Below are 22,140 nucleotides of genomic sequence, written 5' to 3' on the forward strand. Positions count from 1 at the left end.
GCATATGGGATCTTAGTTCCCCGACCAGGGATCGAACCCACGTCCCCTGCATTGGAAGGCGGATTCTTAACCACTGGACCAGCGGGGAAGTCCTGCCATTTGAGTTTTCATACCTCTGGTTCTTAGCCTGAGAGCTTCTTCCTGTTTACTGGCCACCAGTGATTCCTTCTTTTACCGATCACTTGTTTATTTCTTTTGCGTCTCCTTCTCTTGGGCCCTTTATTACTTCCTTATTGATTTGCAAGCGCTTCTCCTGCATTAAGGGTATTAACCCTTTAACTGTCATCTTTCCCCAGTTTGCTATTTCTTTTTATCTTCTTTATAGCCTATGTTTGCTTTTTAATTAGTTAATCTTTTTATGTTCAGCGACTACTGTGTACCAGGCACTGTTTGGAGCCCTGGAGATACAACCATGAGCAAAACAGACAATCCCTGCCCTCCTGGAGCTCACATTCTAGTGAGAATATGGTAGAGAGTAGTAATGATTACAGAGGTAAAATAAAGAAAGGAAGGGGTGTGGGGGGTGGTGGGAGGGATGTAATTGTAAACAAAGAGGTCAGAAAAGGCCTCACTGAGAATATAACCTTTGAGAAAGGATTGAAGGAGGTTGAGAAGCAAGCCACGCAGAGAACTGGGGGGAGAGCATTGCAGACAGAGGGAACAGCTTGTGCAAAGGCCCTGAGGCAGGAGCAGGCCTGGTGTGTTCGAGGAGGCCAGTGTGGCTGGAGAGGCTACAGGGGATATGGGGTGGGAGAAGAGGTCAAAGATGAAATGGGGCCAGTCCTGCAGGGCCCCAAAGGCTGTGCTGAGGACTTCGGGTTTTACTCTGCATGGGATGGTAGCCAGCGGGGTTGGGAGCTGGAGCCAGACTGGCGTGACTCTGTTGTCACAGGTTCAATCTGGATATGGAGAATAGGTGGGGAGGTGGGCTTTGATGTGGTGGGTGTGTTTGGGTGTTTTCCTTCTTCTTTTTATTTCCTGCAGTGATTTTACATTTATGTTCTAAAGAATCCACATTTTGTTTCTCCGGCTCTTTCCTGGGTATTACTTTTAAATGCTTCAAAAGTAACAAAGTCCCGAAAGGCACAACATGAAAAGTCTCACCCTCACCATGTCCTCAGGGGGCCCCTGGCCTGCCCACCCTCCCCCTTTTCCTGTCCTGGCTGGAGTGCCTTGGTTGTCACCCTGCCTCTCCTCTCGCTGGGCTCCCCCAGCGCCTCACCGCAAGGTCAAACCAAACTGCCCCATTCCCCCGCCCCCCAGACCTGAAGCACTTCCTGCCCTGCTCCCTGGGAGGCCAAACCACACACTCCTGTCTACGTGTCTGCCCCCGGCCCGGCCGTGGGAACCAACCGACAGCCCTCCCCTCCCCTCCCTTCCCTTGCCTGGGCTCCACCCCGGGCCGTGCCGTCGGGAGCAGGGAGACCAGGAGGGTGGGGGAGGGTGACACGGAGCCCCCAGGCCTCTGGATAAACCTGGGCCCTAAATGACAGCCACCCCTCAAAATATCGCTCTAGGGGGACTTTAGTACCGTTGAACCCCTAGGAGTGGACGGGGTCAGGGGTGAGAGGTCCCATTTGACAGAGGGGAAACTGAGGCCCATAGAAGCTCAGCAGCTTGTTCAGGCAGGGGGTGGGGGGTGGTGGTGGCTGGAGCGAGGAAAGGGGAAGCGAGCCAGGCCACGGCCGCCGTTGATGGTTTGTGGCTTTTGCTGGACCCATGGGGCACCCTGTCTCCTGGAGCTTGCCGTGACGTTCTCAGGCTCTGCAGAGGGGTTGGCGGTGCAGACCTGGCTGACCCCGGACTGTGGGGGTCAGGGGTTCAGGTACAGGACGAGTGGGCACTGAATGGGGGCCGGTGACAGGAGCAGGCCCAAGGAACAGGGGAGGGGGGGCCCATGCACTATTCAACTTCCTTCTCCCCATGACATGGCGCTCTCACTTCTGCCCCCTCCTCACCCACTTGGACCCATATGACTGAGGCATGAGCCTCCAGAGGCTCCCCAAGGGGCCATGGGGTAAGTGCCAGGTGTCTGGAGAGCATCTGAGGCCAGTCAGAGGACCTGAAACCACCATCAGAGAATGTGACATGCCTGGGGCCTGCCAGGGGCATGGAGGAGAGGGAGAGGACAGGGAGGCCAGCCTAGGTTGTGACTTCCTGCGTTTCTGGGGTCCTGAACCCCCTTGTTGCTTGGGACAGAGAGGAGTGGCCAGAGCAGGCAAATGTATCCACTCATGAAGCCCTCCATGCAGGCCTCCCAAACCTGAGCCAGCTCCAGGGTCCAGGTCAAAGGCTTTGGCCCACCTCTAGGGCACAGAGGGCTCAGAAGGCTGGCTCAACTCCAGGTGACCCCACAGATCCACCTGGTGGGCTCAGCTCTGGCCTCTGACTCAGAAACTCCAGGACCACTAACCAGCTGGTTGACCACTGTGAAGCCACTTCCCCTCTCTGGGCCTCATTCCGATCATTTGCAAGATAAATGACAAACAGATTTCAGTTCATGGGCTGGCTCTGCTTGAATGGAAATGACTTCCTGGAGCACTCTTGACAAGGATTCTGAAGTTGCATTTTAGCTTAGTGGAAAGGAGTGCTAGGATTGATTGGTGATGCCTGCCATGGGTGCTAGATAGGCAGTAATGCTACCTATGTCATGTATTTGCCATCCCTGCCCCAACCTTGTCTCTGGGGGCACATTTGGTGTTAGAACTACTGATTCTTTTTCTTTTCCTTTTATTTCTTTTTTTTTATTATTAATTTTTATTGGAGTATGGTTGCTTTACAATGTTGTGTTAGCCTCCACTGCACAACAAAATAAATCAACCATACGAGTACAGATATCCCCTCCCTTTTGGACTTCCCTCCCATTTATGTTACCACAGTGCATTAGGTAGTTCTATACAGTATGTTCCCATCAGTTGTCTCTTTTATACATAGTATCAATAATGTATATATGTCAATCCCAGTCTCCCAATTCCTCCCATCCCACCCCTTTCCCCCTTGGTATCCATACATTTGTTCTCTACATCTGAGTCTCTATTTCTGCTTTGCAAATAAGATCATCTGTACCATTTTTCTAGATTCCACATTTTTGCATTATAATACAATATTTGCTTTCCTCTTTCTGACTTACTTCACTCTGTATGACGCTTTCTAGGTCCATCCACATCTCTGCAAATTACCCAATTTCATTCCTTTTTATGGCTGAGTAGTATCCATTGTATATATGTACCACATCTTCTTTATCCATTCCTCTGTTGATGGACGTTTAGGTTGCTTCCATGTCCTGGCTATTGTAAGTAGTGCTGCTATGAACATTGGGGTGCATGTGTTTTGTTTTTTTTTTAAATAAATAAATTTTTATTTTTTTATTTTTGGCTGCATTGGGTCTTCGTCGCTGCGCACGGCCTTTCTCTAGTTGTGGCAAGCGGGGGCTACTCTTCGTTGCAGTGCGTGGGCTTCTCATTGCAGTGGCTTCTCTTGTTTTTTTGAATTATGGTTTTCTCTGGATATACGCCCAGTAGTGGGATTGCTGGGTCATATGGTAGTTCTATTTTTAAGAACTACTGTTTCTAAGGACACCAGGCACCCCTCTGAAGAGACCAGAGAACTAGTAGACCGATTCCTTAACTGGCTCAACTCCTCCATTCAGTGCTTACTGAGTACCGATTTGCACCACGTTTCATCCTCAATCCTGGGGTCACAGGACTGGGTCAGAAGCTCACAGTCTGGTGGAAGAGATAAGAGTGGAACCCCACAACTAGGAAGCAAGACAGGAAATGTGTCCTCAAAAAAACAAAAGATAAACACAGTCCCCTGGGAATTCAAAGAAGGAGTGGTTATGTATTTGCTTGAGGTCGATCAGAAAAAGCCTCATGAAGACTGTGACCTTTGAACCTGTCTTCAAAGGGAAGATGTGAATTGGGAATAGACAGTACGGACAGGCAGGGGAAACAGTGTGACAAAGGTATGCAGACAGGAAAGGGCAGGGAACAGTGTGAGGAACAGCAACTAGGTAAATCTCCCCAAGTTATCTCATCCTGCCTTTGAACATTGCCTCCCAGCCAGGGCAGGTATGAGGCATCTCTGTTTGCTCTTCTGTGGCAAAGGAAAGAGAGGGAAGCCAAACACCCTAACCCTCTTTCCCAAACTCGTCCTGGGGAGATTTTTTTCCTCAGATAACAGCCTCCTGCCTCAGTCCCTGAGCCAGGGTGAGAGAACTTGGTTTCGTGTCACATGGCTGAGAAAATAGACTCTGGAGTCTGACATCCTGGGCTCACATTTGGGCTCTACCACTTACTGGCAAGTTACTTCATCTCTCTGGGCCTCAGTCTCCCCCTCTGTAGAATGGGATATCACAGACTTATTGGGACGATTAGATGAGGGAGGGAAGGTCTACAACAGAGTCTGGGACGTAGCGAGCTCTTGGAATTATTGACCCCTGACCCATCTCTGTGTGGCATGTTCACTGAGACAGTTTCCAGGAAATGTCTGGGTTCCCCCAAACCTTGCCATGGAATCTCTGCCTTGAGTTGGATGGAGAGCATTTCTGGGAACTTGTTAGAGGAGCTTTGCTCGTGCTGTTCCCACGGATGCCCACTTAGTGTGCTCACTTCAGAATGAAAGTTGGCACAGAGTCTCCGAGGGCCTAAAGGCTTCCGAGGGGCTTCTCTGGGGCAGCTCCTTCAAGGCTCACTTCCAATGTGTGCAAAAAACGCACAGGGAGACTGCGCCCGGGCACGTGAGCGTGAGTCATCGGCTTGGAACACCCCCGCAAAATCCAGTCTTCCTTCCTTCCTTCATGCAACAAGTGTTTCTTGACAATCTACTATGTGCCATGTACTCGCAGTGATGGCAGGTGGTGAGGAAGGTCTTTCTACCGAGGCAGCGCTGAAGCAGACCTAAGGGAGCCACTCAGCATCTGTGGGAAAAGCCTTCAGGCGGAGGGCACAGCAAGTGAAAAGGCCTTGAAAGGGCTCAGCATTTTAGAGCAGAGGTGTGTGGAGTAGAGAGATGGAAGGGGTAGGAGACGAGGTCACAGAGGCAGGGAGGGCCTGGTCACGCTGAAGACTTTATAATATCAGGCTGTGATAAATGCAATGACAAAAAACATTAAGTAAGGTAAGGGCAAAGGCAGAGGGCTTCTCTAGAATAAAGTGGAAGGGAAGATCTCTGATTGAGTGACATTTGAGCAGAAACCTGTGTTAAGTGAGGGAGCAGAGCATGAGGATAATCTGGGGGAGAACATTCTGGGAGAGGAATCAGCAAGTGCAAAGGCCCTGGGGTGAGGATGGGCCTGGTATGTTTGCAGAATGGCAGGGAGACCAGGGAGGCTGGGGTGGAGTGGGTGAGGGGTGAGCACAGGAGAAACAGAGTTCAAGGGGTAGGTACTGGCTATACTGCATATGGTAAAGAGGCTGGATTTTACTCTAAGCAAGGTAAGAGCCACAGGGGATTGAGGGCAGCAGGAGGAGGAGGATCTGATGCAGGGGTGGGCAAGGCAGCGGGACCCATCCCTGCCCTGGGGCAGCCAGGGCTGGCTTCTGGTCAGAGCAGATTTCAAGGCCTGAAGGATTCCTCTGACCCTTTGCCAGGCAGGGCCTCAAGAGGGCGGAGCAGAGAGTGAAGGCCGGCCCCCCTTCCGGGAGGCCTGTGGGCAGCAGTCTCCTGTCCAGGGCAGGAGGATGTTCTCACTGACTCGGAGGAAACAGCGCATCCCACATCAAAAAGGGGCCTGGGTGGCTCCCACGCTCTGGCATCGTGGGAACCCAGCTACCCTGGGTTCTCGCAGGGGGCCCGCAGATTGAGAGAGGCTGGGGGCCACCTGGGGACTGTCCCCCAGCTTGCCGACGGTAAATAAAAAACAGCCCCACCATCACGCCCCACTCACAACCCTCCTCCCAGGAGCAAGACTGACTTTTGTAACCCAGGGCTACGTGGTTTTTAAAGCGTGCCTGAGATTGAAAGGCTGCTAAGATCTAAAATATTCCCTTTCTGGGGTCCCTCCTGCCTAACTCCCTGGCCAAAGGCTCAGCAAGACCATTGTCATGAGCTTTGGCATTATATAGACCTGGGGTAGCCAACTGTCCCTGCTGATCGGTAGAGGCTGCCTGGAGAGCTGTGCTGATGATCCTGCTTGGCTTGAGAAAGTGCTGTGATGGATTAGTGATGCCTGCCACAGGTAGGAGACAAGAAGTGGTGGTACTTGTGCCAAATACTTTTCTTTCCACCATTTTACAGATAGCCCTGGAGAGAAGGAAGGATGTTTTCTCATGAGATAGACATGAAGGAAGGAAGGGGATGGGAAGACCTGGATATGTAGAGGACCTTAACAGTGTGTCTACACTAGAAGTGTTTTAGGGACTTCCCTGGTGGTCCAGTGGTTAGGACTATGCATTTCCACCGCAGGGGGCATGGGTTCAAACCCTGGTCAGGGAACTAAGATCCTGCATGCCTAATAATGATAATAATAATACACTAGAAGGGCTTCCCTGGTGGCACAGTGGTTGGGAGTCTGCCTGCCAATGCAGGGGACACGGGTTCAAGCCCTGGTCTGGGAAGATCCCACATGCTGCGGAGCAACTAGGCCCGTGAGCCACAACTACTGAGCCTGCGCATCTGGAGCTTGTGCTCTGCAACAAGAGAGGCCACGACAGTGAGAGGCCCGCGAACCGCGATGAAGAGCGGCCCCCACTTGCCGCAACTAAAGAAAGCCCTCGCACAGAAACGAAGACCCAACACAGCCAAAAATAAATAAATTTTAAAAATAAATAAAATAATAATACACTAGAAGTGTTTTGAAGGGCAGTTCAGGAAGAGGAGAAGCTGGAGGTGCCTCCATGCTTTCCTGTAAGAGGACGGGGAGGGATGAGATTAGGGTGGTAATACCCCTGCAAGGAAGGTCCTGGAGGATTATGACAAACCCTGGGAAGGGGCAGATGGGTACTCAGCCCCCTTCCCTTGGGTCCCAGCAGGCTGCTGAAGGAGAAAATTAGGACACCTCCACTCTCACCCCTGCACCAAACTATGAACTTTATGTGTTTTAACTCATTGAACCTCCACAAGACTCTATCCCCATTACAGATGGGGAAACTGAGGCACAGCATCTTTCCCCCCTCCCACACCTCAGCTGTCCAGCCCCTGGGGGCCCCCAGGGGTACCTACCCTCCGCTGCACCTCCCTCATAACTCTGGGTCACCAGAGTGTTTGGTGACCCTGATGTCTGCTCCAGATGCTGCCACCCCCAGTCAGAGGGGTCTGGGAGGAGAGCCCCGGCCGACCAGGTGTAAGCCCGTGCCGCCGGGCAGCCACAGAGTGGACGGCTGTGTGTAGTGCGTGTGTGTGTGTTACTGTGTGTGTAAAGTGTAAGTCCCCCAGCCGAGCGTCTACCTGTCATTGTTGGGGAGCATGGGTCATGGTGTCTGTGTGTCCCCACGTGCAGGTGGCAGGGTCCCTTTGCAAGGCTGCAGACTGTTGGGTGCTTGTGAGGACCGAGGTGCCTTTACCCCGAATTTGGGGGAGGGGCGGCTGTGGCACGAGCTGGCTTCTCCTGTCCAGTTCAGTGTCCTCATGGTGTGTGCACGTGGTATCTGTGTGTGTGCTGTTCCCTGGAGTGTGTGTGTACATGTTTGTATGGTGTTCTCCATGCAGAGGTGTGTGTATCTGTATGAACCTGTGTGTGTTCATGGGGTGTGTTCCCTGAGGTGTGTCTCTGTGTACCTCTGTATGTATGCATGCATGGTGTGTACTGCCTGGTGTGTGTGTGTGTGTGTTTGCATGCAAGCGTGTGTGGCACGCTCCCGAAGTATATGTGTGCCTGTGTCTGTATCTATGTACAGGGAGGGGGCTTCCTGGATTGTGTGTGCATGCCTGCGTGTGCGTGTATCTATCGCGTGTTCCCTGGAGCATGTGTGTACATGCGTGGGGGGCATGTTTTCAGGAGTGTGTGCCTGTTTGAGCAGTGTGTGTCCTTGTGCATTTGGCGTGTTCTCCAAGTGTACGTGTGCATGTATATATAGCCCATGTTCCCCAGGGGTATGTGTGTGTGTGTTTCTGGACCCACTGCAGCAGCATGAAAACCTGCCAAACGTACTATTTGCTTAAAGACACTTTCCAGCCAGCTTCCTGGTGCTGACTACCTGCTGGGGCAGGTGTCCAGGCAGCACTGGCCAGGCTCAGACCTGAGCAGGCAGGCAAAGGGGGCTGCAGCAGCTCCTTCCCCAGCTGTCACTGCCCGCATCCCTTCCTGCACTTCCTCCTGGCACATCCCCAAGCCCCTCAGGCTGCCCTGTGGCTTTTATTACACTCCTTCTCTTCATCAAAACTTACCCTTCCATGCCCATCAACAGAGAGATACCAGTTCATCCACAAAACTAAGCCCTGAAGTCTAGACTCAGGCGGGCACACTGTACAGATCACAACAAGATTTCTCCTTTATTGTCATCCCCATTTTACAGATAAGAAAACAGAGGATCACAGAGGTTAAGTGACTCTCCCAAGCTTATCACTGCAATACTTTCATGGTTTCCTATCCAAGATGGAGAGAAGTTACACTGAAACTGACTGGGTTCAGGTGCAAGAGAGGTGAAATTAGCCAGGATTACACAGCGATGGTGATGATGGTGGTGATGACGGTTAAAGCTATTAGAGTCTTTATTAGGTACCAGGAATTGTGCTCAGCCCTTGACATGCAGAATTTCATTGACTCTTCACGGCAAACTTAAGGAAGGTGCCATATTATCCCCATTTTACTGATGGGGAAACAGGTTTATGAGAGGTGTGGTGATGTGTCACGTGTCATCCAGCTGCTTAACGGTGGAGCTGAAATATGAAAGTAGCTCTGGATGATTCCAAAAGCCAGACCTCTTTGGAGGGAAGGGCAAAGAGGGGAAGCAGGCTACATTTTCCTAGGACCTCTTCATTTGAAGAGGTGACAGTGCCTTAGTCACAGGAACTGACATCAGTAAATATTCCAGAGGGGGGAAATGTTCATCATCAAATGTCTTTGGGAAACCTGGATTTACCATTGCTAACCATATTTCCTTATGCAGGACTTATCAGAGCCTTTAATATGCCCATATGTGTTGTGAATTTCCAAGTGGGACAGTGAAGTGTTTCCTAACTGATCCCTAAATCCTCCTTTCCCAGAACCTTTTATGGGGATCAGTGCTCCATATAGCAAAGTTTGAGAGCATCTAGAATGGCTAAATCACAAATAGTTGGGTTTCAGGCACAGTGGCCAATGAAAGGGAGCAGTTGGGAGCCAAGTGCTCTCACCAGGGAGGAGGCCAGCTGTGGAGTAGGGGAGGGTCAGTACTAAGTCTAGGGGTTCATTCCGTTATCACAGGGGCGGAGGTCCTGCTCACACCGAACCCCATAATAGAAGGATGTCAGAGTAGGAATGGAGTTCCCTGGTGGTCGTTCTAGATAACTGGGACAGGCACAAACGGGTCAGAGTATGGCCACGAGCCAGAGCCAGAAGGCAAAGCAGAGTCCCCTGATCTTCTGGTGCGCGGCGGGGGGGCTGCAGCCTCTTCTCTTCTCCCCTCAGGGTCCCTGCGCTCCCGGTGAAGAACTTGAATGGTACGGGGCCAGTCCACCCGGCCCTGGCAGGTGAGTCCAGTCCAGGACGGGAAAGAAGGGCGGGGCCCCCACCTCTCGGCCCCTTGGCCCATCCCCTTGGAGGGCGTGGCCAAGAGGACACACCCCCTGCCTTTGGGCCATAACACTGGGGTCCATGGGGCCCGCAGAAGGGACTCCACTTGGCTTCAACCTTGGGTGGGAGCTAAGTGGGAGGGGCCCATCGGGCACCCCACCCACCCATCTGAGGATTCCTGGGCTTACCAGATGGGCGGAGTCTGGGGAGAGACCCCATGGGTCCACGCGATGTTGGGAGAGCAGGGCGGGCGGGACCTGGATGAGCATCCCGCCCCCTGACTGTCGCCGCCGCCCCCCAGGGATGACCGGGATCCTGCTCTGCGCTGCGGGGCTGCCCGTGTGCCTGACGCGGGCCCCCAAGCCCATCCTGCACCCACCGCCCGTGAGCAAGAGCGACGTGAAGCCCGTGCCAGGCGTGCCCGGGGTGTGCCGCAAGACCAAGAAGAAGCACCTCAAGAAGAGTATGCCTCCCGCGCCCGATCCTGACCCCTGAACTTGACCCCACTAACCTTTGACCTCAACCCCTCTGGCCCTTCAACTCCAATTTGGTCTAAAGACTTGTGACCCCATCTCAGTTCTGGTTCCCTGACCCCCATTCGCCACCAACTCCGATTACATCAGACCTCAAGCAACCCTTGACATGTGACTCCTGCCAACCCTTACAAGCTTCTGACCCCACCCCTCTGACCCGTGACCCTGTCCTCAGCCAAGCCCTCAGGACTAGACTCTGGGTACCCTCAAGCCCACCCCCACTCTGTCCTTGCAGGTAAGAACCCTGAGGATGTGGTCCGAAGGTACATGCAGAAGGTGAAGAACCCACCTGATGAGGTGAGCCCCTAGGGGAGGGTACCTGTGCGGGGGACAGGCAGCCTCACCTCCAGAGATGGAGAGCCCAGCCCTCACCTCCTCACCTGGTTCTAGGTGTTACAGTCTCTTCTCCTGGTTTGTGGGTTTGCCATCTCACTTTCTTTACAGCGTCTTTTGATGAACAGAAATGCTACGTTTACCAGAATCACATTGATCAGTCTTAGTTTCTGCAGCTTTTTTTTTTTTTTTTTGCTGCGTTGGATCTTCGTTACTGCGCGTGGATTGTTTTTTCGTGTTTTTTTTTTTTTTTTGGCTGCGTTGGATCTTCGTCACTGCGCGTGGGTCCTTTCCAGCCACAGCGAGCAGGGGCCACTCCTCGCCTCGGCGCGCAGGCCTCTCACCGCAGCAGCCCCTCCCGTTTGCAGCATATTTTTACCCATATTTTCCACCAAATGTGTTTAAGTTTTGCTTTTGATCGTTAAGCCTTTAATCCGTCTGGAGGGGGGTGTGAGCAAGCCATCTCTTCTTCTGCATGTATCTGAATTCAGTACCTGGGGGTGTCCTCTCCTTTTGATAGATGGGGACCAGAGAGGGGGCGGTCTCTTGCCCTTGGGGGATAGGGGGTCTGGCCCCTGCCCAGGAGCAGCGCTGACTGGGGAGGGGTGTCCCGCCCTCCCCAGTCCTCAGTCTCCTGTCTGTGCCCCCTCCCCCAGGACTGTACCATCTGCATGGAGCGGCTGGTCACAGCCTCCGGCTACGAGGGCGTGCTTCGGCACAAGGGCGTGCGACCTGAGCTCGTGGGCCGCCTAGGCCGCTGTGGCCACATGTACCACCTGCTGTGCCTCGTGGCCATGTACTCCAATGGCAACAAGGTGGGCTGGGTGGGGCAGTGGGTGGCGAGTAGGCAGGGGGGCCGGGCGGGGCCAGGACACCTGGGGACTTCACGGCCACTCTCCCCCACCCCAGGATGGCAGCCTGCAGTGCCCCACCTGCAAGGCCATCTACGGGGAGAAGACGGGCACTCAGCCACCCGGGAAGATGGAGTTTCACCTCATCCCCCACTCGCTGCCCGGCTTCGCTGACACCCAGACCATCCGCATCGTCTACGACATCCCCACAGGCATCCAGGTGAGCCCCCAGGCCCCTAGCTTTGAGCCCTCCCGAGGCCACCGCCACCGCCGCTGTCTGTGGTTCAAGCCCCTGCTGCCTCTCCCACAGGGCCCCGAGCACCCCAACCCAGGCAAGAAGTTCACTGCAAGAGGCTTCCCACGCCACTGCTATCTGCCCAACAACGAGAAGGGCCGGAAGGTGGGTGCTGTGAGGGCGCGGGGATGTGGGAGCAGGCTGGGCCCCCAGCCGCCATCAGCTGGACCTGTGGTCCCCGTTCTCCCCAGTCCCTGCACCAGCACTGACCATAACCACCCAGTGTGTGTGTGTGTGTCTGTGTGTCTGTGTTTGTGTGTCTAGCCCTGCCAGTCGCCTGACACACCTCATCTCATTCACCAGCCCGCTGAAGTCAAGGTCTTGACCTCATTTTAGAGATAAAGAAACGAAGCCTCAGAGAGGGCAAGTAACTTGCCCAAGGTCACACAGCTAGCAAACAGTGGAGCCTGGATTTGAACCCAAGCAGTCTAGGTTCTTCACTGCCACGCTAGAGACTGTCTGCTTTTACTTTTTGTTTTTCAAGAGAAGCCAGAAATTCTGATTTTCACGTGATATCCCCAGGTTTTTGAATATTGCCAACGAAGTCACAAAGTGGCTGTTTGATACAGCATGAGGTCCAAACCAAACACAGCTGAGGGCCATCAGTTTGAGACCCTTCGCCCCAAAGAAACAGGCTGATAACATGGAAAGTGCTTTTACTGAGGGAGCTCAGAGTGGGAGTCAGTCTAGGGAAGGAAGTGGCCGAGCTGGGCAGCCGCAGGGAATCCCGCAGGGGAGCCACAGTGTGGTCAGGGAGGGACTCAAGCTGTGGGTGGGGCTGGCTGTGACCCTTGCCTGCCCCGCCCTCCAGGTGCTGAGGCTGCTCATCACCGCCTGGGAGCGGAGACTTATCTTCACCATCGGCACATCCAACACCACGGGCGAGTCGGACACCGTGGTGTGGAACGAGATCCACCACAAGACCGAGTTTGGATCCAACCTCACGGGCCACGGCTACCCAGACGCTAGCTACCTAGACAACGTGCTGGCAGAGCTCACAGCCCAGGGTGTGTCCGAGGCTGTGGCCAAGGCCTGAGGCCCAAGGCTGTCCACCTTCCCTCCTGCTTTGCCCCTGGTCCAGCACATGCAGCACATGCCTCCCTCCGCCAGGTGTGTCCTGGCGGCCCACGTTCAGGGCTGGGGAGGAGCCTGCAGGAGGAACCAGAAGCGTTCCCGGGATTTGGCTGGTAGCAGTTGGGATGATGGGAGGATGGCGGGCCAGCTGGCTTCGACCCTAGCTACCTGAGAGTGTCGCAAGGGTGTACCGGAAACCACAGCAACCTCCCTACCAAAAAGACAGAGAGCCCCACCCCCTCACGCAAACACACGTGTCCTGTTGAACACATGCACGCACACCCACGTGCCTCTACTTACCCCCAGACTGGGGGGGAAGAGACAGAAAGACCCCTGTGATGATACTCCATGTGGATTCCCATCTGTGTCTCTATCGCATCTGTACAGGCTTGTCTGCAAACAAAAGGACTCGGGTCAAGCACTTGGGGGCCTGGTGAGGGTCCGGGAGAAAAGGGGGCACTTGGGATCCTCAGCCTCCCCCCATCTCTGCCACCCACTGATGGGCAGTTGTGGGCCCACAGGGTGGAAGCTCCCAGAATATTCAGCAGTTTTGCAAAGGGGCGGGCCAGGGAGACAGACGAGGAGAATCTTATTTTGTGCTTGTGTCTCTTCATCCTTCTGCGACCCTGACCTCCTTCTTCTCCCTTGCCATCCCCAGGCCTTATGTCTGTCCCTGATAAAGGCACTGTTTTCCTTTCCTCCCCACCCCATTCTCTCCACCAAATCGCTCCCAATGTCAAGATCCAAAGGCTGGAGCATCTGGCTTCAGGAGTGAGACAAGGAGGGGCTGGCTTAGGCCAGAAGGTTTAAAAAGCAGACCGGACAGCAAAGAGTCCATTTCCCTTTCCTTGGAAGTGGGCAGTGGGGTGGCTGATGGTCTCGGCCAACCAGGGGCCTGTTGCCCAGGCAACTCACCAGCTCTGCCTCTGTTGATTGGCTGCCACGGCGAAAGTCAGCCAAGATTTAAAGGGACGCCAGTGATTGCTCTTTTGAAAATCTACCAGTCCCACTGTGGGTGGAGAAATAAATGGTCTTTCTCCTCCTCCGCTGGGTCTTTTCCTGTTAAGAAGGGGTGTACGTGGCTCTGTTTCTGGGGGCTTTCGGTCCATCCCATGGGGGAGCTTGCAACAAAATGATGATGACCCAGGACCATTGCCCCGTCAGCCTTGGGCAGCTGGAGATGGAGGGTCCCCTACTTCTCTTGTCCTGGGGCAGGCAGGGGGTGATGGTGGCAGAGGCAGACCCTCCCAATCCTAGTCCCCAAGAGGGCACAGGTGAGAGTCTCAAGCACGGGCACGGCAATGCACACAGCTGCTCCCTGGTACAATTACTAGGAACCAGGAACTTGGGCTGGGAGCTGCGAGCCTCCTGGAAAATATGGAGGAGCTGGGAGACGCCGTGGTCGGCTCGTTGGAACCTCAGAGCCCCAGCCTCTGCCCTCAGGGAGGAGGACCAGGTTCTGTCTAGGGAGAGACAGGGACGTATCCCGGGATCTGCAGCAAGTCTCCTGTCAGTCTCTGCAACATCCCAGGATGCTAGGAGGCTGTGGTGGACGCCACGGCTCCAGGCGACCCCTTCCGGCCACGCTCAGGATAGCACTGCATCTGGTCCATGTTACCGCCACCACACCCCACCCCCCCAGCCAGATAGGCTTAGGTTTCTGTCCTACCCTCTAGTCACACAAAACTGGAAATGAGTCTTTGGAGGCCCTTCCAATTCTGCCAGTTGGGTGTTCCCAAACATTTTACCTTCTGTGATTAATTCTCAAACAAAATCTCACCTCAATATACAAAATCACCCAGCCCCATGGTCCTCAAATCTCATGTGCATCCACATCACCTGTGGAACTTGTTTCAAACCCTGATTCCTGCCCTCACGCTCCCTCAGATTCTGATTCAGGAGATCTGGGCGCGACCCCAGGAATATGCATTTCTAGCAGACAACGTGAGGGTGGGCTTTGAACCACAGTCTGAGAAATCCCTCCCTGGCTCCCACGCTATCCCCATGGAACCCATTTTGAAAACCACACATCTAGACTCACTCCCTCCTCATTTTATACAGGGTAAACTGAGGCTCAAAGAGAGGGAAAGAGCCTGGTCCAAAGTCTCCCAAGGGTCTGAGTCACGCACGCTGGGCTCTCAGCCTCAGTTATTCCTGAGGGCACCTGATTCTGGAGGCTTGTGGTTAGGATTCTTGGCCAAGGACAGGGTTCAGGAGGATCAATGTGGCTACAGGGATTGGCAGACATGAAAACAGGAAGGGCTGAGCCTGTTTAGTGCCTATCTGGGGCAACAAGGCCACTGGGCATCAGGGATTCAGGTACAGCTGTATCCAGCAGCTCAGGGCCAGGCTGGCCATGTCAGTGTGGGTAGAGGCCAGTCCTGTGAAGCAGAAACCTCAGGCTGAGACAAGTGGGTTAGGTTCCTTATTCCATCCACTCCAGAGTGCCTCAACCCAGAGGGTAAGACTCATTCAGTGCAAGGATGGTCCCCTGCCAAAGGGTTTCCATGCCTGGGTTCTCAGCTTAGGACACATGGGATTAGGATATCTCCAGGAGCCTGCAAGCCACAGCATCCACGAGGTACCAGACAGCCACGAGGAGACTCCTGGGCCAGGTGGCACTGAGAAGGGCCCACCGGCTCTTTTCGCCTCCTTTCAGCCTGGCTCTGGCGTGGCCTCAGGGCCTCAGGGGGCCTGGGGCCACCTTCTGCTGTTCCTGAGGCTGGAACTCCTCGTGAGCTTGATCCAGGTCTGCGAGCACCTCCAGCAGACGGGCAGCTGCCTCTCTCTGGTGAGCCAGGGCAGCAGGACAGGCCCCTGGGAGAAAGAAAAGGAGGCCACAGGGGCTCAGCGAGGCCAGGGCAGGCTACTGTAATTCAGATCCAGTGGCTTCCTCAGGCTCCATATGTGCCTGAGGCCCTGAGATCCTAAAATGTGCCAGGGCCGCATACACAGAGCCCTCTGGCCTGCTGGTGGACTGGAAAGAGGAGAGTGGGAGGGGAGGACAGGGCGGGGTGCTGAGCAAGTTGTGGGAGGTATCAGAGAGGGCAAAGAAAAGGGACCTCCTTATCCCCTTACCTTCCGTGGCACTGGAGCCCTTCTCTGTGTCTGCCTCGGGAGTCGTATCCAGGGTGGAATCCTCCAGGAATTTCATCCTGAAAGTTAAGAGGGAGAAAACCAAGCTGGTTCCTGAGTCCCAATGCTGCTCTCAAACCCAGAGATTCTGCTGGTTGAAGGAGACATTACAGGTTCCCACTAAACCATCATCATCACCACAGCAAACATTTATAGCATGTCAGATCCTATTCTAAGCCCTTTACATGTATAAACTCATTTAATTAGCACAAAACACATGTAGGTACTTACTGTTAGCTCCGTTATACAGATGATCACTGAGACACAGAGAAGTAATGTAACTTACCTAAGGTCACACAGCATAATAATAATTGTCACCCTTTATTGAAAGCTAATTATGCGGCCAGGCACCTACAAAGTGCTTTACCTGTATTAGCTCATTTGTTCCTTAGGACAACCCCATGAGGTATGTACAATTGGTACCCTTATTTTCCAGATGAGGAAACTGAGGTAGAGAAGGTAAGCAACTCGCCCAAGATCACAGAGCCAGTGAGTAGCCAGTCCAGGATTTGAACCCAGGCAGGCCAGCTTCAGAACCCACACTATGAGTTGGAACACATCTCCGTCACTGAATGACAGTGATCCTGAGGCCAGCCAGCAAGGTGGAGGGACACATCCAAGCTCTGTGCCCTCTGTCTCTGGAGTCCTGGGTGTCAAAAGATCCCAAGATCCATGGGACTTCCCTGGCGGTCCAGTGGTTAAGATTCTGTGCTTCCAATGCAGTGGGTGCGGGTTCGATCCCTGGTCAGGGAACTAAGACCCCACATGCCGTGTAGCAAGACCAAAAAGTAAAAATTTAAAATAAAAAAAAAAGATCCCAAGATCCAGTTCCACATTAGGGTCCACCTGAGGATGCTTCCCCGTCCTCCCCTGGAGCCTGCGCCCCCGGAAGCTCATCAGATGCACATGGAAAGAAAGAACATGTGGACGTGGGGAGGGCACAGTGGGTAGCTGCCCCAGCAGGGCATAGCGAAGTGGGTTGGGTGGTGGGGAGGACCCACCTGAGCCGGTCCCGCCCTAGAAGCAACTGCCGATACACCATTTGGGTCTCAGCATCGGGATCCAGCGGGTCACTCCAGTCCCCCAGGGTGACGGCTGAGTGTGTGCGGCTGCAACCGGCAGCTGAGGGGAACACGGCATCATCATTAACCTCCCATTCCCCTTTCAGAAGCCCCATGGCCAAGCCCTGCCCCTTCTGCCTCTAAAGTCACCCTTCAAACCTACTACTTCCCTCAGCCCCACTGCCTCAACCTCCGCCCAGAAGAGCCGTAGTCTCACTTCTCTCCATCCCCCTCCCACATTCTAGGCTCCAGCCACAGACCTTTTTCAATCCTTCAGCCCACGTTTGCTCTGCCTGAAACACTCTTCCTTCCTCCAACTTCACTACTTAACTCTTATCCTTCTCAGGTCACATTTAAGTGGCACCTACTCCAGGAAGCCCTCCTTGCTGTCCTACCCTGGGGCTGGGTCAGAGGTGTTCTCTGGAGTCTCAAAAGCCACACCTTGGCACTTGTAACACTGTATTACAATGGTCTGGTTATTCACTTGTTTTCCTTGAGAGCAAGCCTGATGTCTGTGTACCACTAGACGCCTGGTGTTTAGTGGGTGCTTAAAAGATATCTGTGTGACAGGCAGTGTTCTAATCGCTTTGCATATGTCAACTTATTTACTCCTCACAGCAACCCTACAAGGTGGACACTATTATCAACCCCATTTCTCACTTGAGGAGACTTCAAGGCAAGAGCGAGGTTAAGGAACTCGCCCAAAGTTGCAGCGCCAACCCAGGATGAGGTGGGACACTCTCTGATTGACAGGTGTGGAGGGCGGGGCCTGAGTCCGCCCCGCCCCGCCCCCTCACCTGAGCGCTCAGCCTGGAGGCAGCAGGTCCAGTGCGCGCTGCGGAACGCACCGGGATGCCAGGCGGCCAGCTTGTCCGGATTGGGGGCGCTGGCCTTGCGCAGGGCCGATAGCCACTGGTTGAGCTCGTTCACGTTCTTCAGGGAGTTGGTGGGGGGCGGTCAGAGGTGGGGTGGGACCCAAGGGGCTCCCTCCGCTCCTCCCTCATATTCGCGGCGCCTCACCTTGCACTGGAGGTAGGTGGTGTGCAGCGCTCCCACGCCGTCCTGCGTCACCACCTGCATCACGTGCGGCAGCTGGAAGGCGCCCTCGTCCACGCGCTCCACGGCGCGGATGTGCGACACCGGCATGGAGGATCGCGTCTGTGAGAGAGGACTGTCACTGCCGGGCGGGCCGGGGGCTAGGGCTGGCGTGGCTGTGCCCAGGGACAGCTTTCCTGTGGGTGTGTGCCCTGGCGTGGGGACATTCACCCCGCGCATCTGTGCTATGTGCGTGTCCACTTGGCAGTTCCGTGAGTCCTGCAGTCCTGGCCCATCACTCTCTAAGTGACAACGTCTCTGGACATCAGTTTCCACCATCCTCATCTTCCTCATCGCAACCCCTGACACAGCACTTGAGATGTAGTTTAAGCACGATACATTTCTCAACTTATTTCATCATTACAACAAATTTCTGAGGCTGGGTCTATTATTCCTCCCAATTTATAGATGAGGAAACTGAGGCACAAGAGGATTAAAGGACCTTCCTGTGGTCACTCAGCTGGTGGAGCCAGAATTGAAACCCAGAGTTGAACTCTAGAATCTACACTCTGCTGATAAAGTAGAAAGAATAAGTGGTGGGCACCCTCTCCAGTGTTAGCTATTATGATCTGTAGATGTGCAGACACAGAAATGGGTAGATCCAGTGTGTGTCTCAGTTTGTGCTAGACTTGAATGGCAGCCCCACGAGAGCAGGGAGTTTATGTCTTGTTTACTGTGGTATCTCCAGTGACTAGAACACTGCATGGTACATAGTAGGTGCTCGAATAAATGCTTGATGGATGAATGAATGAGTGAACAAATGTCTGGATGTGAGTGCCTGTCCAGCCGGGCATGTACCTCTGGGTGAACAGATCCAATTATCTGTGAGTCTCTATGGTATGTGGGCAGAGACCTGGGTGGTCACATCTGAGTGGGGTTAAGCAGTGTCCATGCCCTGTGCATGTCCACATCTGGGAGGATACGTCCCAGCCACCGTAGGTGCATGTTCTGAAGAATGTTTGATGCTATGTGTAGGCGTTTGCCTGTCCGTGTCCTGTGCCCACACTGACCCAAAGATATGAGCAGAGCCTGGCCTCAGAGTTTGGACTTGCTAAGCTGCCACGGGGCCTTGGGCAGTCCTTGTCCCCTCCTGGACCTCAGTATCTCCCTGTGTACAAAGAGGCAGCTCTATGAGTGAGGCCACCCCTGGAAAACCCTCCACAGTGGGCTGGAGCCCCACCTGACACTCAGGACTCCTAGAGTAGGAGAGCATCTCCCCGCTGAGCTGGAAGTAGCGCTTCTTGAACGCAAAGCGTGTGGCCAGGCCGGCGGGCTCTTCCTTGCGCTTGAGCAGGTAGCCTTCTCGAACAGTCACCGAGGGCGGGACCAGGGCCCTGGCTGGGCCCCCAGGCTCTGGGAAATGGGGAGGGGGGGACTGTGAACCCTTCCCACCCAGGCTCAACCTGCCGAGGGCCTCATGGAGGAGCGTGATTCTTGGCTCCCTAGAGGCAGGAGGATGGAGAAGATGACTTTGGACTCCACTTTCTCCATAGGGAATGGGGGCTGGGGGTGTCAGGGAGTGGGGGGCCCAAAAGCTGGCCTTGGCGATCCCTTTCCAGCTTGAGGGATATGCAGGCAGCCAGCAGGGGGAGCCACGCCTTATGGAGTCAGTCCAGGGAGTGCCCTGGATCTAGCCACCCTTAGGGGTCCAGACACAGGCCCTCCCCAGCACACAGGGACCTCATCAGGCCACAACCAGGCCTCCACATTTTGACAGGCTGCTCCCATGTGACTTGGACCCAACTGTCTCATAACCCGGGCCCCACACTCTGGTATAGACTCACCCCCAACTCCTCTGCTTAAAACTATCCCGTAGTTCCATTTCACTCCAGGTGAAAGCCAGAATCCTTCCAGCAACCCCACATGATCTGCCCCCCTCACCTCTCTTTCACTCCCTCTCATTCATTCTTCTCCACTGGCCCCCTCACTGTCACTCTCTGTCCCCACCTCAGGGCCTTTGCACATGCTGTGCCCAGCCTGGAACACTTCCCCAGGATCCTCATGGCTTGCTCTCTGTCCTCTTTCAGGTCTTTATTCTAATATCACCCTAGTGAGGCCATTCCTGGCCACCCTCTCTAAAAGAATGACCTGCCACCCCCAGCCCAATATTCCCTTCCCTCTTTTATTTTTTCTCCTAAGCACTTATCACTCCGTTAACACATGTGATTTGGTAATTAATCTTGTTTACAGCTTGTTGTCTCCACTAGAATAAAACTTCCACGAGGGCAGGACTTTCTTCTGTTTCATCCACTGCTGTTTCCCCAGCACCTGGAACAGTGTCTATTACAAAGTAGGCACTTAATAGATATTTGTCAATTGCATGAGTACCATGCCACGATTCCCACTCACATCTCCACACAGGCTGGAATGGTCTGGAGGGCCTGAGTCTGTTCGTCTGTGGGACCTAGCACGGTATGTGCCAGGAAATGTTAGCTGACTGACTAGCTGACCCACAGGTCCACGGTCTCAGTGCTAGGGGTGGGGGAGGGGTGGTAGAAGGGCAGGTCCCGAGGGTCCAGTGGAATGACAAGCTGGCTGTGGCAGGGCCACAGGAACTCACCCTCCTTCCCATCCACATCCACCAGCTGGTCCAGGAAGTCTCTCACACGCGAAATACTCTGCAGCAGGAAGGGGTGTAGAGGGGCCATCCACAGCTCCTTGCCCTGGCCCAGCTGCTGGCCCAGGTTTCCAATGCTCTGCACAGCCTGGAGCAAAGAAGCAGGGGATGCCAGCACCAAGGTCGCTGCAGTGAGGAAGGCCCTCTGTAGACCCAGAACAGAGCCCCAGAGTCCTGGCTCCCAAATCAGTGCTCAAGAAAAGGAGAAAATTCCTAGCAGCACCTGCTTTAGACGATATCTGTCCCTAGATATGTATCCCCAGTGCTTTTATTTTGTCCCCTCCTGAACCCAGATAACCCCATTCAGGACTGCTTGATGCCATCATGCATACTCGAGCCCATCAGAACCTCAGAATGTGGCCCCTTTGCAAAGGATGGTCTAATTCATACTAAAGCATAAATGACTGCTAGCCTGCTTCCCGCTTTGCCCCTGGAAGGGTAGAGATTTTGTTCCAAAGAGGGAATTAGAAAGAGAAATGAATGCTGTCACATTCAGGATGGAAAGCTAATGGTGCTGTTTCAAACAGAGGTTTCTCTGGGTCTCATTTGGGTCTTCCATGGGTCCGGCCTCCACTCTGTTCCTCCCATGCTTCTCACTGGCTAAGGGCACCCGAGATGGGGGGGCTCCACTGCCGGCACCTTGGCAAGCAGCAGCAGTGAGCGTCTGGTCTGGGGATCTGCGTGCTGGTCCCGAAGGTCAAACAGCTTCGGGGTGAGGATGGCAGGAGCGAAGAATCGCAGGAAGAGAAAGCCACTTATGGCCAGGTTCTTCACATCCTGCGGAGAGGAGCGGCAGGTGAGAGGGGTCCCTCAAATCCACTTCTCAGCTGGGGAAACTGAGGCAGCAAGGACTAAAGATTGGTGGTACAAGGGGAAGTAGAATGGGAGACAGGTCAGGAGGCCATCCTGGTCTGCCGAGGAGGCTTTTCCTCTCTGGGCCTCAGTTTCCCCACCTGGAAAATGGAGTAATAATACCAATCCTGCACGATCAGAATTAGCCAAACAGCCTCAGAGTCTGCTTTGTGCCAAGCACTGTGCTAATGGCACAGCCCTATGAAAGAGGCATCATCATTATTCCCCGTTTACAGCTGAGGAACCAGAGGCTCAGAGGTGTCAAGTGACTTGCCCAAGGCCACACAGCTATAAGTGGCAGAGCCAGGATTTGAACCCAGGCAGGATTTGAACTCTGCTCTTCACCACACTCTCCTGCATTCAACACTAGCTACGGAGTGTCAAAAACTAAGCCTGAACTGTCACATTTACTCCTAAGGCAATCCCATGGGGGTAGATACTATTATCTCTGTTTTCCAGATGAGGAAACTGAGGCTCAGTAGTGAACCCAGTTCAGCTGGCTCCCTTGCACATCCCCCAGCCCCAGCCTCTGCCCCCTGCAAACTGTAAAGTATGGCGCCCCTCTGTGTGAGACCCAGGCCTGGCCCACTTGCATGCACGTAAGGCTGGTGCCCCCAGCTCCAGCAGAGGGGACTTGGGGAG

At 54.1% G+C, this 22,140-nt stretch overlaps 2 protein-coding genes across 4 annotated transcripts in view; one reads left to right on the plus strand and one right to left on the minus strand.

Annotated features, from left to right (window-relative positions):
- Positions 1 to 15,007, plus strand: part of DTX1 (deltex E3 ubiquitin ligase 1) — a 38,599-nt gene extending 23,592 nt beyond the window's left edge. The window contains 7 exon segments of the mRNA XM_024741516.1: positions 9,548 to 9,609; positions 9,954 to 10,115; positions 10,421 to 10,482; positions 11,175 to 11,333; positions 11,428 to 11,589; positions 11,680 to 11,769; positions 12,476 to 15,007. Coding sequence (XP_024597284.1) covers positions 9,548 to 9,609; positions 9,954 to 10,115; positions 10,421 to 10,482; positions 11,175 to 11,333; positions 11,428 to 11,589; positions 11,680 to 11,769; positions 12,476 to 12,700 — 922 coding nt within the window. The 3' untranslated portion in view covers positions 12,701 to 15,007.
- Positions 15,008 to 15,145: 138 nt separating this feature from the next.
- The window catches only part of RASAL1 (RAS protein activator like 1), a 29,912-nt gene continuing 22,917 nt past the window's right edge, over positions 15,146 to 22,140 (minus strand). For all 3 annotated transcript variants that reach the window (XM_024741513.1, XM_024741512.1, XM_024741515.1), the window contains 8 exons: positions 21,286 to 21,423; positions 20,590 to 20,734; positions 19,210 to 19,382; positions 17,955 to 18,092; positions 17,732 to 17,867; positions 16,875 to 16,995; positions 15,817 to 15,893; positions 15,146 to 15,555 (listed from right to left, as the gene is read on the minus strand). In XM_024741513.1, the coding sequence (XP_024597281.1) occupies positions 15,416 to 15,555; positions 15,817 to 15,893; positions 16,875 to 16,995; positions 17,732 to 17,867; positions 17,955 to 18,092; positions 19,210 to 19,382; positions 20,590 to 20,734; positions 21,286 to 21,423 (1,068 nt within the window). In that variant the 3' untranslated portion in view covers positions 15,146 to 15,415. The remainder of the gene's footprint in view (positions 15,556 to 15,816; positions 15,894 to 16,874; positions 16,996 to 17,731; positions 17,868 to 17,954; positions 18,093 to 19,209; positions 19,383 to 20,589; positions 20,735 to 21,285; positions 21,424 to 22,140) is intronic.

The sequence above is a fragment of the Neophocaena asiaeorientalis genome, unplaced genomic scaffold (genome assembly GCF_003031525.2).
Source record: "Neophocaena asiaeorientalis asiaeorientalis breed wild unplaced genomic scaffold, Neophocaena_asiaeorientalis_V1.1 scaffold648, whole genome shotgun sequence".
In the NCBI taxonomy this organism is placed as follows: domain Eukaryota; kingdom Metazoa; phylum Chordata; class Mammalia; order Artiodactyla; family Phocoenidae; genus Neophocaena; species Neophocaena asiaeorientalis.